Source organism: Phaethon lepturus, unplaced genomic scaffold (genome assembly GCF_000687285.1).
Source record: "Phaethon lepturus isolate BGI_N335 unplaced genomic scaffold, ASM68728v1 scaffold18636, whole genome shotgun sequence".
Taxonomy (NCBI): domain Eukaryota; kingdom Metazoa; phylum Chordata; class Aves; order Phaethontiformes; family Phaethontidae; genus Phaethon; species Phaethon lepturus.
In genome coordinates this window covers 5,403-18,190 of record NW_010547105.1, presented here as the reverse complement: position 1 = coordinate 18,190, position 12,788 = coordinate 5,403, and the positions used below count along the sequence as shown (strand labels likewise).

At 43.4% G+C, this 12,788-nt stretch overlaps 1 protein-coding gene across 1 annotated transcript in view; it reads right to left on the bottom strand.

The window, feature by feature from the left end:
• Positions 1-1,119: 1,119 nt before the first annotated feature.
• LOC104622684 (polypeptide N-acetylgalactosaminyltransferase 12-like) overlaps positions 1,120-12,788 on the bottom strand; it is a gene marked incomplete at both ends in the record, with an annotated part of 14,797 nt that continues 3,128 nt past the window's right edge. Inside the window, 3 exons of the mRNA XM_010289543.1 lie at positions 1,120-1,296; positions 8,916-9,033; positions 11,351-11,536. Of these exons, the coding sequence (XP_010287845.1) occupies positions 1,120-1,296; positions 8,916-9,033; positions 11,351-11,536 (481 nt within the window). The remainder of the gene's footprint in view (positions 1,297-8,915; positions 9,034-11,350; positions 11,537-12,788) is intronic.

Sequence of the window (12,788 nt, the reverse complement as noted above, 5' to 3'; positions counted from 1 at the left end):
GGCCCAGCACGGCCGGGGTGGGCGCCCCGCAGCCCACCGCAGGGCTGCCCTCCCCGCCCGCGACACCGGGAAGCCAGCACGTGGAAAACTTCCCGTGCGGAGTGAAGTGTCTGGGGAGATCAAGCACCTCCGGAAACAAGCAACAGGAAAGAGTCATTTCCTTTAGGCCTGAATTTTGGACTTTGTGCCGGAGGTTCACGCACATCGTTTTGAGACATCGTGAGGATATTCCAGTGTTGCTGTCTTCCAGCCTACAGGCCCCTCATGATTTATCCAAGCTATGAATTTGCACGCTGCTTCACTGTTCTGACCTACTCAACTTTCACAGTATTTATCCCCTGAAAAATTCTGCAAACAAATGATCTTGTATTGCCTTCCTCATGGAAAATAAACAACTTTTTTTTTTTTAAAAACAGAACTGATACTTCAAACATTTGATTAGCAACATTTTCATCTGAGTTCCCAGGACTGATTTTAATTAATTTCATTTTTGCAATGTTGATTTTGTACATATGTCTTTAATCAACTGTTGTGCAGCACTAAATCAAACAGAAAAATCTGTTTTGTCTTACATCAACCCAAAATTTTACAATGATAACAAAACAGGTAATTTTGCTAAAGATCATTACCGTGGTGTTCACTTGAAGGTCTACTGCCCATTGAACCTTGTCGATTAGCATTCATTATTAGTGTATCTCTTCTGTAACTCTTTATTTTTGTAACAAATTTATTTTTATTTAATCACATGAAATTTATTAAGTTTTACGTAATTCTATATTATTTATGAATCTTGTTTCATATCCTACACTGTTTCATAGCAGCATACATTTCAGGCTAAACAGCTCCTCCTTACTTGGGTTATTACTATGACATTATTCTTTTATTTATTAATTCATTAATTTTATATTGACAAAAAAGTGGCCTTCTAGTCTTACAGAATTCCTGATTTTTTTCCAAGGAATTAAAGATTAACTATATACACACTTATTCTAAGTTTGGGAAAAGTTTCAGAAGAAATAAACATAAAAAGGAATTTGTGTTAAATATTAGCTAAATTAATAGTTATTCCACTGAAAACAAGTTCTACTGAAAATCCAGGAACAATGGACTTGAACTCACCAGGCGAGCATGTGGGTTTCGGTGGTAATAAAGTTCTTTATATTCATCCATCCACACTTCTGCTGCACGCACACTGTTTGCCAAAGCTTTGGACCGTGAGTACGGGGCTTGTTTGGGGAAAACGTGACCGACATGTGAGCATGGGTGGATCTCAAGACTTCCTCCGCACTGCCATATCTGAACAAAGAATTGACGTTGTGCATCACTAATTTGGCTCTTTGCACGCAGAAGCATACAGTACCCATAAGCCTTTGTAAGGGTAATAAGTTTTCAATAATATCACAGCATACTATAAGCAACACAAACAATTTTATGTCTGATTTGACAAATAGGCTGGATAAAATAACATCCTTGTGAACTCAGAGCAAATCACTGGCAGTAACAAGGAGAGAACCCCATCTCAGGTTTTATCTGGAGTGCAATTACCCTTTTCTTAGCTTCACTTCCTCTGAAGGCATGAAAAGAAATGGGCCACAATATTTCTGCAGGTCTAACTGTGGTCTACAGTTCAAGTTATACAGGCATTATTTAAAAAAAAAAAAAAAAAGGAAAAAAAAGAGGCATGGTTCTTGTCCAAATTAACCACAGAAATAGCTGCCTCAGAAAGAAACTGATGACTGATAACTCATTTCTTACCAGAAATCTTGGCCCATATTCTACTGAAAAGCTGACCTAACAAAACAGGTAAGCTTGTCATATCGTTGGAGAATGAGAAGTTGTGTTCCTACCTCAGCAGAGAGGCATGGCTGCCTGATCATAAAAATATAACTAACCTTTTTAATTGGAAAGTAGGGCCTGTTGCAATAGGACAAGGGGCAATGGTTTTAAACTGAAAAAGGGTAGATTTAGACTAGACAGAAGGAAGACATTTTTCGCAATGAGGGTGGTGAAGCACTGGCACAGGTTGCCCAGAGAGGTGGTAGTTGCCCCATCCCTGGAAACCTCCAAGGTCAGGCTGGACGGGGCTCTGAGCAACCTGATCTAGTTGAAGATGTCTCTGCTCCTTGCAGGGGGGGTGGCCTAGATGGCCTTTAAAGGTCCCTTCCAACCCAAACTATTCCATGATTCTATCATTCTTTTCTGTTGCTTTTGGGGGAAGCAGTATATTTGTCATGTGAAGAGAAAGATAACTAAAGGAATTATACAAGAAATCTAAATTTCTGTACTGATCCTTTAAACAATTTGCGTATTTTTGCATGTAAGTTACACTATTGCCATTTTGAAAGCTGCTAAGAAACCAGCTATCCACTTTCACTTTAAGATCTCCCTTTTTGCGATTTATTTCCAAACAATAGCTTTCTTACATTATTATTTCTATATCCAAGATTATTTTTTTAAAGTTGAAATTTATCACACGAGATTTGTTTTCAGAAAGTATTAAGCGCCATTAAATTTATTAAAGTTTAACAATTTCCACATTTGTTATACTCCATGTAAGCATTTTTTAATTGATGATTACTGTTCTGATCAGTCTGGTTTTAAACAGAGGACCGTAAAGAGGACTGAAGAAAAATGTACAGCTAAGAAGGAAACACATTATTCTACTCTTCCGCGAGTCTCAGTTAAAGTATAACAGAGATATGGTCAGTCTGTTTAATTGCTGCCAAAAAGAGAATTCCACAACAGCTGATTTTTCAGTAATTAAAATTATGAATTTCTCTAAAAAAATAACTGTAGGTTGCTAAGCAATGCTCACTGAATTCTGCTTCCTTTATTAAAAGGGTTCAAAACTTTTCTTGTCTTCCTATTACAAAAAAATTAACTATATTGCAGCTCAACAGTTCATCAAAAGGTTTAATTTTTTGAATGGAAAACACGTTTTGACCTCTATATAAAATCAGGTACAAATGAAGAGCAAGGAAAAGAGAGAGAAAGCAAGAAATTCACTAGACTAGTTGACTACTAAATGCTAAATAAGTGACTCTGGAGAAGGTTCTCCCCTAAAACTATTCACACTTCCGTTAACAGAGAAGCACATTACATTTCATGTACATTTTGCATACTCACGTGCATGAAAATACGTTTCTTTACCAGGCCTGGTTAGTTGGCAGCTCGTTATAAAAGCGTACTTTCTTCCTTCAGCACAAAAGGAAAACAAGGTGACATTCACTTTCACTTTCACCCTCATCTTGATGCACGCAGCCTATCGATATTATTTCTTTTCTTCTCAGAGACTGATGGAGGCATTATGAAAAGCTGCAGTAAAAGTAGAGATCTCGCCTTGGGGTCCCCACCCCTGCCGGGGTCTTTGGACAACTGACCTAATTGCTGGGTCAACGAACACTAAGTAAGAAAAGCTCTATAAGCTCTACCACCTCCATTCTAACATTTTAGGACTATTTGGAAGAAACAAAAGAACACAAAAAAAAGGATGCTGCCTCCTGAACAAAGACAAATTGTGGAAAATACTCTGTTCCTGCCCCTCGCTGCTGCAATTTTGCTTGCCAGCTTGCGGCTGAGCCCCGCTGTGCGGAGCTCATGCATGATCTGCTGGGAGCCGGGTGGGCAGAGGGGCCTCCCCAGCTGCACGAACCCATCCCGGCTGCTCCCACTGCAAGACACATTTCCAGATCCTGACAGAAAGAAACAATACAAAAAAAAAAAAAATCAGAAAAGAGAAGACCCCAGGTGATCGGAGGCGTATCATCCAGGCCCTTGGGCAACGAAATTTCCAACAGAAGAAAGGACTTGGCAGTAAATAATTTTGCCTTTGTGCACATGCGTGATTTTCTCTGATGCCGTGATGGTGGGTGGAAGGACAGACCGCAGGTGCATCAAGCAACAGTCCCCAAAACCAAACCTACATTGCAGTGCCACCAGCAGGACCAAGCGCAGAGAGGGGGGAAAAAAGCTGCAAGCAGCTTCCCCTCGCTCCATGTACAGGAGGGGGAAGACGAAAGGGCATGTTCTGCATCCCTCAGAAAGAGGGGTTTCAATGCCCATTCTGCCCGTGAAGTGAAATTTTATCCATCCAAACAGTATTAAACAATTTGAAATCAAGGCATATTGACTCGATCCTGCATTCAGCACGCAGCCTCCATCTCTTAGTCATCATGCTTTTAGCCGAAGCTTTGTCCTTGTTGCACCTCTCAAAGCCACAGAGAATTTCTTCAGTTTAGAATAATCAGAGTACGAGAAAGAGTAGGCTTGAGGACAAGCCCTTCCATGTCTCCACGAGAGGGTGGTTGTTTTCAGAGAAAAGAAGAGCGATGTATTAATTTACAGTGTTTTTGAGTATCCCTGCTCCTAATTTTCAGTCTGGCATGTCTAGAAAGCACGGAGGCAACAGAATTAACATTGATTTATCTCTCTTGACCTTCTTCAGCACCGTGGGCAGCCGGAAGAACACGGCTAAGCAACATCATAGCGCTCTGCTCTCTTCCACAAACACCCTCACTGCAGGAAGCGCAAGGAGAAGGGCTTGAAGTCAAACAGCGGAAAGCATGTTGTGCACAGTCCGGATCCAAACGCCTAGATCCTACTGGCAATCTGCACCAGTAAAACGAACACACCCAGGCATATTTGCTGGCCATTGCACAGCCCGTCCGGCAAAACTGCTGGCCTCCCAGAAGAGAGCTGCTCGATCCACCTGCAGCCCGCAGGGACCCCACTTCCACCAGCCTCTCCGCGTTCTCATTTAAGCACCTCTCTGCCCACCCCGCCCGAGCCACGTCCCCGCTCTTGGCCCGGCGCATGACACACCGCTGTGGAGCCCTGCCCGAGCCCGGGCTGGGACACCCATGGGTGCCCCTGTGGGGCACGGCAGCGTGCTCGTGCACAGCCCCCAGCGGGCTGGCTCCCGGGGACGCTGCTGCTGCTCCTTCTGCGCTTCTCCTGTGTGCTAGGCAGCCTCCGACCCTTCCTCCTGCCCACGAGGGCACCACAGAAGCCAAGACCTGCATGCAGGGAGGGCTGTCCTTCTACAGCTCCTTGTAGAAAGCTGTGGAATCCCACAGTCCACCTCAGAGGAGAAAACCACTGCTATCCGGGGCAGTGCTACCCCTAGCTCCTACTGGTCAGGGACAACCATTTTGGTGCCACCAAATCTGTGGCAGCCAGGGTCAGAGAAGACTGAGACACTTCAAGAACGTGATGTAGAACCTGTAATGCCCAGTTCTGTTAACTGCGGCTGTTGTTTCCAAGCTTTGGGGGAGTTGCGAATTTCTGCTAAGAGGCAGAGCGTATAATACTACTTTCAAAAGCAGCGTCCGCTCCACCCCACAGGTGCTGGTCTGGCTGCACGTGCACTAGCAGACACAAACAAGCGCCTGCAGGAGCCAGTCTTGCTCAGGAGACGCACATATCCAACAAGCTTACTACCGTTACACTGCGTCTGTGGGACATGGGGTCATGCTCTCCAATGTAGCTTGCTGCTAAACTGTCTCCTGTCTCTGCTTATTCGTCTGCTGCAATAGTGTCATAGCTGAGAAAGTAAGAAACACAGCAAGCCCCAAGTCAGCAAGCACCTGTACCCAAAAATGCATGACTCCCTCATTGGCATCACCCCTTCCAATCCCTCAGTAAGCAAGAAAAACAATTCTCCCTTGCCAGGGTTAGCTGGGGATGGCATCCACCACCAGGCTGCTTTCCAGCTTAACCTACTTTGTCTGATGATGAGCACGATCATTTCTTTGGGTCCCCAAGTACAAACCAAATCTATTGCTACTTCTGGCTCTCTGAGCAGCCTCTCAAAAGAAGCCATAAAAACAATTTCATCAAGAGCTATTTTATAGCTCCTGACCCTGTGGCTGAGCAATTATCCCACGGAAAAGAAATCCCTCCCAGTGGAAAGAGGGGACCCCACTGCAACATACACATCAACACAGGCTACACCAGAACTGGAGACAACTGGGAGCCTCCTGCTTCAGAAGCTCACAGAGCTGATGGACGTGGGTAAGCTGCTTTGAGCTTCAGACGGAGGCCCGCTGAATGTACTGACCAAGATAAGTAGGTTGTGTGTTTGGACTTACATGCCAGAAACTTTTCTTTATGTGAGGAAGGAGGTGGCCACAAATTCAGATCAAACAGTGATTCCATCTGAGAAATCTCCCTCCAGAGAGAAACCATGTCAACTCTAGGTCTGTGGTTATTATCCTCCCCTAATTCTTTTCTCTCCTTATTTTTGTGCCCTCTTTGCTAGGATTTCTACGCTACAGGCAGCAGGAGACAGGAACAGCAGCCAGGAAGACTCCATCCTTCTCTGGTTAACAGGCAGACATCAAGTGAGACAGTCCGCTCCTGGGTGCAGCCTTGAGAAAGGAGGCCTCCTTTCCCAAGAAAGTAGTTTTGTAACATTAAAAAACTATTTATCCCCAAAATCTGCTGTCACCTAGTAAAAAAACAAAACTAAACCACCAACTCTCCTGTCCCACAATCCAGTGACACACAGAAATACAAATATGACCATACAACATAACTGATGACGAGCAGAAAAAACAAGTTAAATCCAGGATACTAAGTTGTAAAGTCCCTGCAAGACAAAAACTGCCCTCCTACACCACCACTGGATTACTTCAGCAAGCTAAGCGTGATACAGGGGCAAACCATAGGCAACCAGCTCTCAGTGAGAATCAGTAGCAGCACAGGTAACAGCAGAGTTGAGGAGGAAAAGACTGTTTTACTTGTCAGTCTGGACAGTCTTGTACCTCCTCTCTCTTCCTCTGCCATAAATCTTCTTCATTCTAGCTATCTATCTGCCTCACACCTAAGCACTGGTCCACCCTCCGGTGGGGCACAGCTCTACAGCTCCTGGACATCTTCCCCACCACCTTCTATAACATGCACAAGTCTATGGGACCTGATGAGGTGCATCCCAGAGTTCTGAGAGAATTGGCTGATGTAGTTGCCAAGCCATTCTCCGTGATATTTGAAAAGTCATGGCAGTCAGGTGAAATCCCTGGAGACTGGAAAAAGGGAAACATTGCACCCATTTTTAAAAAAGGTAGCAAGGAGGACCCTGGGAACTACCAACCCATCAGCCTCACCTCTGTACCAGGGAAGATCCTGGAACAGAACCTCCTAGAAGCTGTGCTAAGGCACATAGAGGACAGGGAGGTGATTGGAGACAGCCAGCATGGCTTCAGCGAGGGCAAGTCCTGCCTGACCAACCTAGTGGCCTTCTGTGATGGAGTGACTGCATCAGTGTAGAAGGAAAGAGCTACCCATGTCATCTGTCTGGACTTTTGATTTTGACTTTTGACTTAAGGCCTTTGACACAGTCCCCCACAACATTCCGCTCTCTAAATTGGAGAGAGATGGATTTGATGGGTGGACTGTTGGAACTGGATGAGGAACTGGTTGGATGGTCACACCCAGAGAGTAGTGGCCAACGTCTCAATGTCTAGATGGAGATTGGTGACAAGTGGTGTCCCTCACGGGTCCATGTTAGGACTGGTGCTTTTTAATATCTTCATCAATGACATAGTAGGATCAAGTGCACCCTCAGCGAGCTTGCAGATGACACCAAGCTGAGTGGTGTGGTTGACATGCCTGAGGGATGGGATGTCATCCAGAGGGACCTGGACAAGTTCGAGGAATGGGCCCGTGTGAACCTCGTATGGTTCAACAAGGCCAAGTGCGGGGTCCTGCACCTGGGTCAGGGCAACCCCTGGTATCAGTACAGACTGGGGGATGAAGGGATTGAGAGCAGCCGTGCGGAAAAGGACTTAGGGAAATGGTGGATAAAAAGCTGTACAGGAGCCGGCAATGTGCACTCGCAGCCCAGAAGGCCAACCATGTTCTGGGCTGCATTCAAAGCAGCGTGGCCAGCAGGTCGAGGGAGGTGATTCTGTCCCTCTACTCCGCTCTGGTAAGACCCCACCTGGAGTCCTGCATCCAGCTCTGGAGCCCTCAGCACAGGAAGGACATGGACCTGTTGGAGAAGGTCCAGAGGAGGGCCACAGAAACAATCAAAGGGATGGAACACCTCTCCTCTGAGGACAGGCTGAGAGAGTTGAGGTTGTTCAGCCTGGAGAAGAGAAGGCTCCGGGGAGACCTTATTGCAGCCTTCCAGTACTTAAAGGGGGCTTCTAAGAAAGGTGGGGACAGACTTTTTAGTGGGGCTTGTTGCAATAGAACAAGCGGTGATGGTTTTAAACTAAGAGAGGGCAGATTTACAGTAGATAGCAGGAAGACATGTCTCACAATGAGGGTGGCGAAACACTGGCCCAGGTTGCCCAGAGAGGTGGTAGCTGCCTCATCCCTGGAAACATTCAAGGTCAGGCTGGACAGGGCTCTGAGCAACCTGGTCTAGTTGAGTATGTCCCTACTCACTGCAAGGGGGTTGGCCTAGATGACCTTTAAAGGTCCCTTCCAACCCAAAGGTTCTATGAGAACCTTTATAGAAACTTTTCCTGAAGTGAAACAGAATAAAGCCTTACAGAAGTGCAGGGGCTGCTTGTCCTGCCCCACTGCTAACCGCCATCAGCTGCCTCCTGCTCACTCCATCAACTGCAGTGAGAGCTCTGAGTCAAATTAGAGAATTGTTTCTTTCCAACGATCCTCTTCAAGCCACAGAATGTAAACTTCAGCACTAATATCACACCACTACTTGCATTTTATACTGGCATTCAAAACAAAGAGAAGTTTTTTAAAAATGTTTTTAAATGCCTATTTGGAAGGAAGATACAGCTATAACCAAGTGTGAGAACAAGGAAAAGAGATTCATATAATCACCTCCCAAAGTTTTCTCTTCTTAACACTTGCTTACGTTACAGCTATCTCTAAGTAAAAGGGCGTGAAGAAGCAGAAACTTGTTTTTATTCTTAGGAAAAAAACCTTTCCACTGAGCCACTTACCCTAAATGAGAATTCAAGGTTTTCTCCTCCCCAGACTTCCATTCCAGTGTCATATGAACCAAGATAATCAAAATACTTCTTGCTCACAGAAAACAATCCACCTGCCATGGTCGGAGACCTATAAAAGAGAACAGTGACTCTGAACTGAATAAAAAGCAAAAGAAATATAAATTAACAAATCAATGCAATGGATAATAAATACGGTATATTTTTATTCTCCATTTTCTCAGTCTTTTCTGGATACAAGGTAACAGTCAGCCATTGATCGGTTATCATCAGGCTATTTAAATTTAATTGTAGAGTAAAAAATTGTATCCAAAACAAGCTCCAGATTGTATTAAAATAAAAATAACAATGAAATCAGAGAAGATAAATATTGTGTTAATATAAATTTTTGCAATCGCAGTATCTTTGTGAGCAACAATAAATGGCTAGTCTCTTACCATCACATAGCAGAACATAAGCTTTATTGTGGCAAATATTATTAGTCATCTCCGAAATTCTAAGTACAGTAGCCTTATACGTTTTACTTAAGCAATAAGTGAACAAATATTTGCACTTTAGTAATTAGTAATTAATAACAACATTCCTGATCCCATTAACATCAAGTGGAAAAAACTCTCAGACATCAATTCATCAGAATTAAGTAAATATAGCCCCTAAAGAGATTTTTTTTTTTTTCTTTCCAAGATTTGCCTATCTGTATTTGTTTACAAAGTTTGGGAAAAAAAAAATCAGGGGTCAAGACTGAACCCTCACTGAAGACCGTAAGGCCCAGAGCGACAGCACACTTGAAGGATGTGCTTTCAGTAGAGCAGTGTGTGCACGTATACATAAACTTGTATTTGTTCAATATTGTTCCTAATTGTTTACAGCCTTAGAAAATGACCCTTTTTAAAGCGCCAAGCATATAATGCTGGTTGGAACTTAATTCAGCTGACACTTTATGAATTTTACTAAATTGCTGTTGAGGCAAATATTAACAAATGCAGTGATCAGTTACTCTGATCTGTCAAAACTAATTTTACCAGCCATCTTTTTGAAGCAACACTGTCTTACACTGTCATATGTTGTTGCAAAGAATGGAATGAGATGAGTTGAGACAGAAGGAACAAAACCAAAGTCCATAACTAGTCAAGCTCTTCTGTCTCACCCCAGATCTCGTCTTTCCAAACAGGGCTGTCGGTGACACCACCCTCCGCACTGCGGCTTTCTCCAAGGCACTTGCCGAGCTCACAGTCCTCGGGCTACTGCGAAGCTTCATCCCTCATCATTTTCCCCTTGGCATGCCAAAGACAATTATTCTTGTCACGGAGGAGAAAAGCATCACATTTAAACTGAAGGTTTTAAAACCATTTATTCTATTTTGAAACTTTTTTTAAGGAGGATGTGGACTAATATATGCTGAGAAGGACTAAATTACCGCCTCACTTTTCCCATTTAAAAAAAAAAAAAAATTCTCTCAGTTGAGGATAAGTTCATTAATATTTGTGAAGTACTGGGTTATCATGACACAGCGATCTAGAAAAGACTGAGAAAAATTAATGATTCTGTATTCATTGTAGTCCGTAACAGATAACAAATAAAAGCAAGGAGAAACAGAATCATGTTGTTAAAAATGCCAAACAGCAGATTCATTTCTTACAACACACTGTTGAAATACAGCAATTTCCAAGTTGAACATAGCAGACCCTGAACTATCATGATTTTGTCTACAGTGTCCATTTTCCAGATGCATTGTTTGTACTCTTACCTTACCGCTCCTAAAAATACAGCGTGGAGTGACGAATAATACCGACTGACTGCAACTCTTCTTAAAATAAAACAAAAACTAAAACCCACAAGGAAGACATCCACATGAGCTTCTGTGAGTTAACCTTTCATAAAAACTATGGTGGGCAGCGCTGCATCATTTCATCCCAATAAAGGACTGGCAAATTGGTTCATCTCTGGAAACAGTGCAAGGAACCACCACTATCACTACAGCACAGATAAAGTCTTCAAAACTACTTTTGCCTTCTTACTGGTTGAAGACTTTTTCCCCTGTTTTCACTGTTGACCATGACACATTTTTTACAACGCAGATCTCTGCTTTGCACAGAGGACATCCTTCAGTATTAGTTAATCCTGTTAGTTAATCCAACCTGTCCGTGTGCTGATAAGCATCTGTGGGAGTTTGCCTGCAGGAGTCAAGAGACTACTTGTGCAATAAGGATTTCATATGCAAGATTACACGTGAATTTCAGCTTTTAGAGCAATATTTTTCCAGAAGCATGGCAAGCAGGAGCTAATTTGGAAAAAAAGAGGAACTAAACAAAATATATAGTTTTTAGTAACATGCTCATGTCACAAATATTTTTCAGCACCTGGCATTTCCAAGTGAAATCAAAAACACTTGTAACATTCACAGTTTCATAAGATGCGTAAAAATTAACCTGATCACGTCGGTCTTGGATTTCCTCCGTTTTTGTTCTCTTTCAGGGGTACTATGCCAAGTGAAGACCAGCCTCCAGTCAAATCCTCCAATCTGTGGCTCACCAGAATTTCCCAAGTACTCAAATGTGTTCCAGTCAATAACATCAATAACAGGGCAGACAACAGCTGATTCTTCTTCCGCAATCCTAATATGTTTTTAAAAGAAACGGGTGACTTCCATTAGAAACTCTTCTCAAAACCTAGAACTGTCAAGAACAGAGAACACTTGCAGATACCAAACACAAGGTTTTGCTTCATTTCAATTCATGCTGCAACACAAGGAAATAATGGCTACAAGAATAACCACCAATTTCTTGCTGAGGATGCATCAGGATGGACTCGGCTGTAGGCACCTGGCAAGCATCGATCTTCCTGGACAGTGGAAGCAAGGTATGCCAGATGGCTTGAGATAACACATCCAGCATCTGGCTTGGCTGCCATGGTCAGCACCACACTCTCAACAAAAACGTCTGTTTTGTTTTGCACAGGTAGCCGCGCCTAAGAGATTAAGAGAGCAGCATGAGCGTAGAGTGCTGCAAAGATGAACAATAAATTAGCAAGCCTCTTGGCCCTTAAAGTCATGGCTGCTCTTGTAACTGACCATCTGCAAAAGGTTACACTCAGCACTACAACAGTAACTCAGAAAGAAGCCACGAGCTTAAACAAAACAAAACGTGTGACCTGGGAATTAGATCCCCAACAGTGAACCATACATGAAGGAGGCCTCCAGAAACCCTAGCAACATAGGAGGTAGAAAGGAGAAACAAGACAGTACTGGAGAATGACAAACGTATCAGCAAGGCTGATCTAAAGATAGTTAAGATCTTTATCATACTAAGAATACATCAGAGCTGATGACATTTCTTGCAGGTCTACTTCTCCAAGGAGATAAACCCCTGCCTCCCATTTGTCAATACCATGGAGGGTTTTCTGGATTCCTTTCCAAAAAGCATTTGCCCTTACGAAAGGCAGCGGGATCCTTTGCTTTCATCTCAACTTCTGGGAAGGCCTCTCAGTACGAGGAGAGATCAACTTCAAGCATGCAAGCTCGAGGTAAGGTCCTTCTCCTAAATCACTTTTTAGCAATCCTCTCTACAACTACTGTTAGACCTATCTCCTGTTAGTTCAGTGAAACGAAGAGACCTGTTTGACTTTAGGATGTTGGTACTTGTTTTACCCACGCATCTTCTGATTTGCATATTCCAGAGGAGAAAGAAAACTGAATGCGCTATATTGCCAGACAAGGAAGAGACGCGATGTATCTGTCAGTTGAGGGGAGCTAGTTCCTCGTGGGATTATTAAGCTTAAAACCCGCAGGCTGACTATGGGGCTCTGACCCTGAAATTAGAGCAGCTTGTAGTGCTTAAATGCACCAGCAAACAACAGCATTTGCAAAGA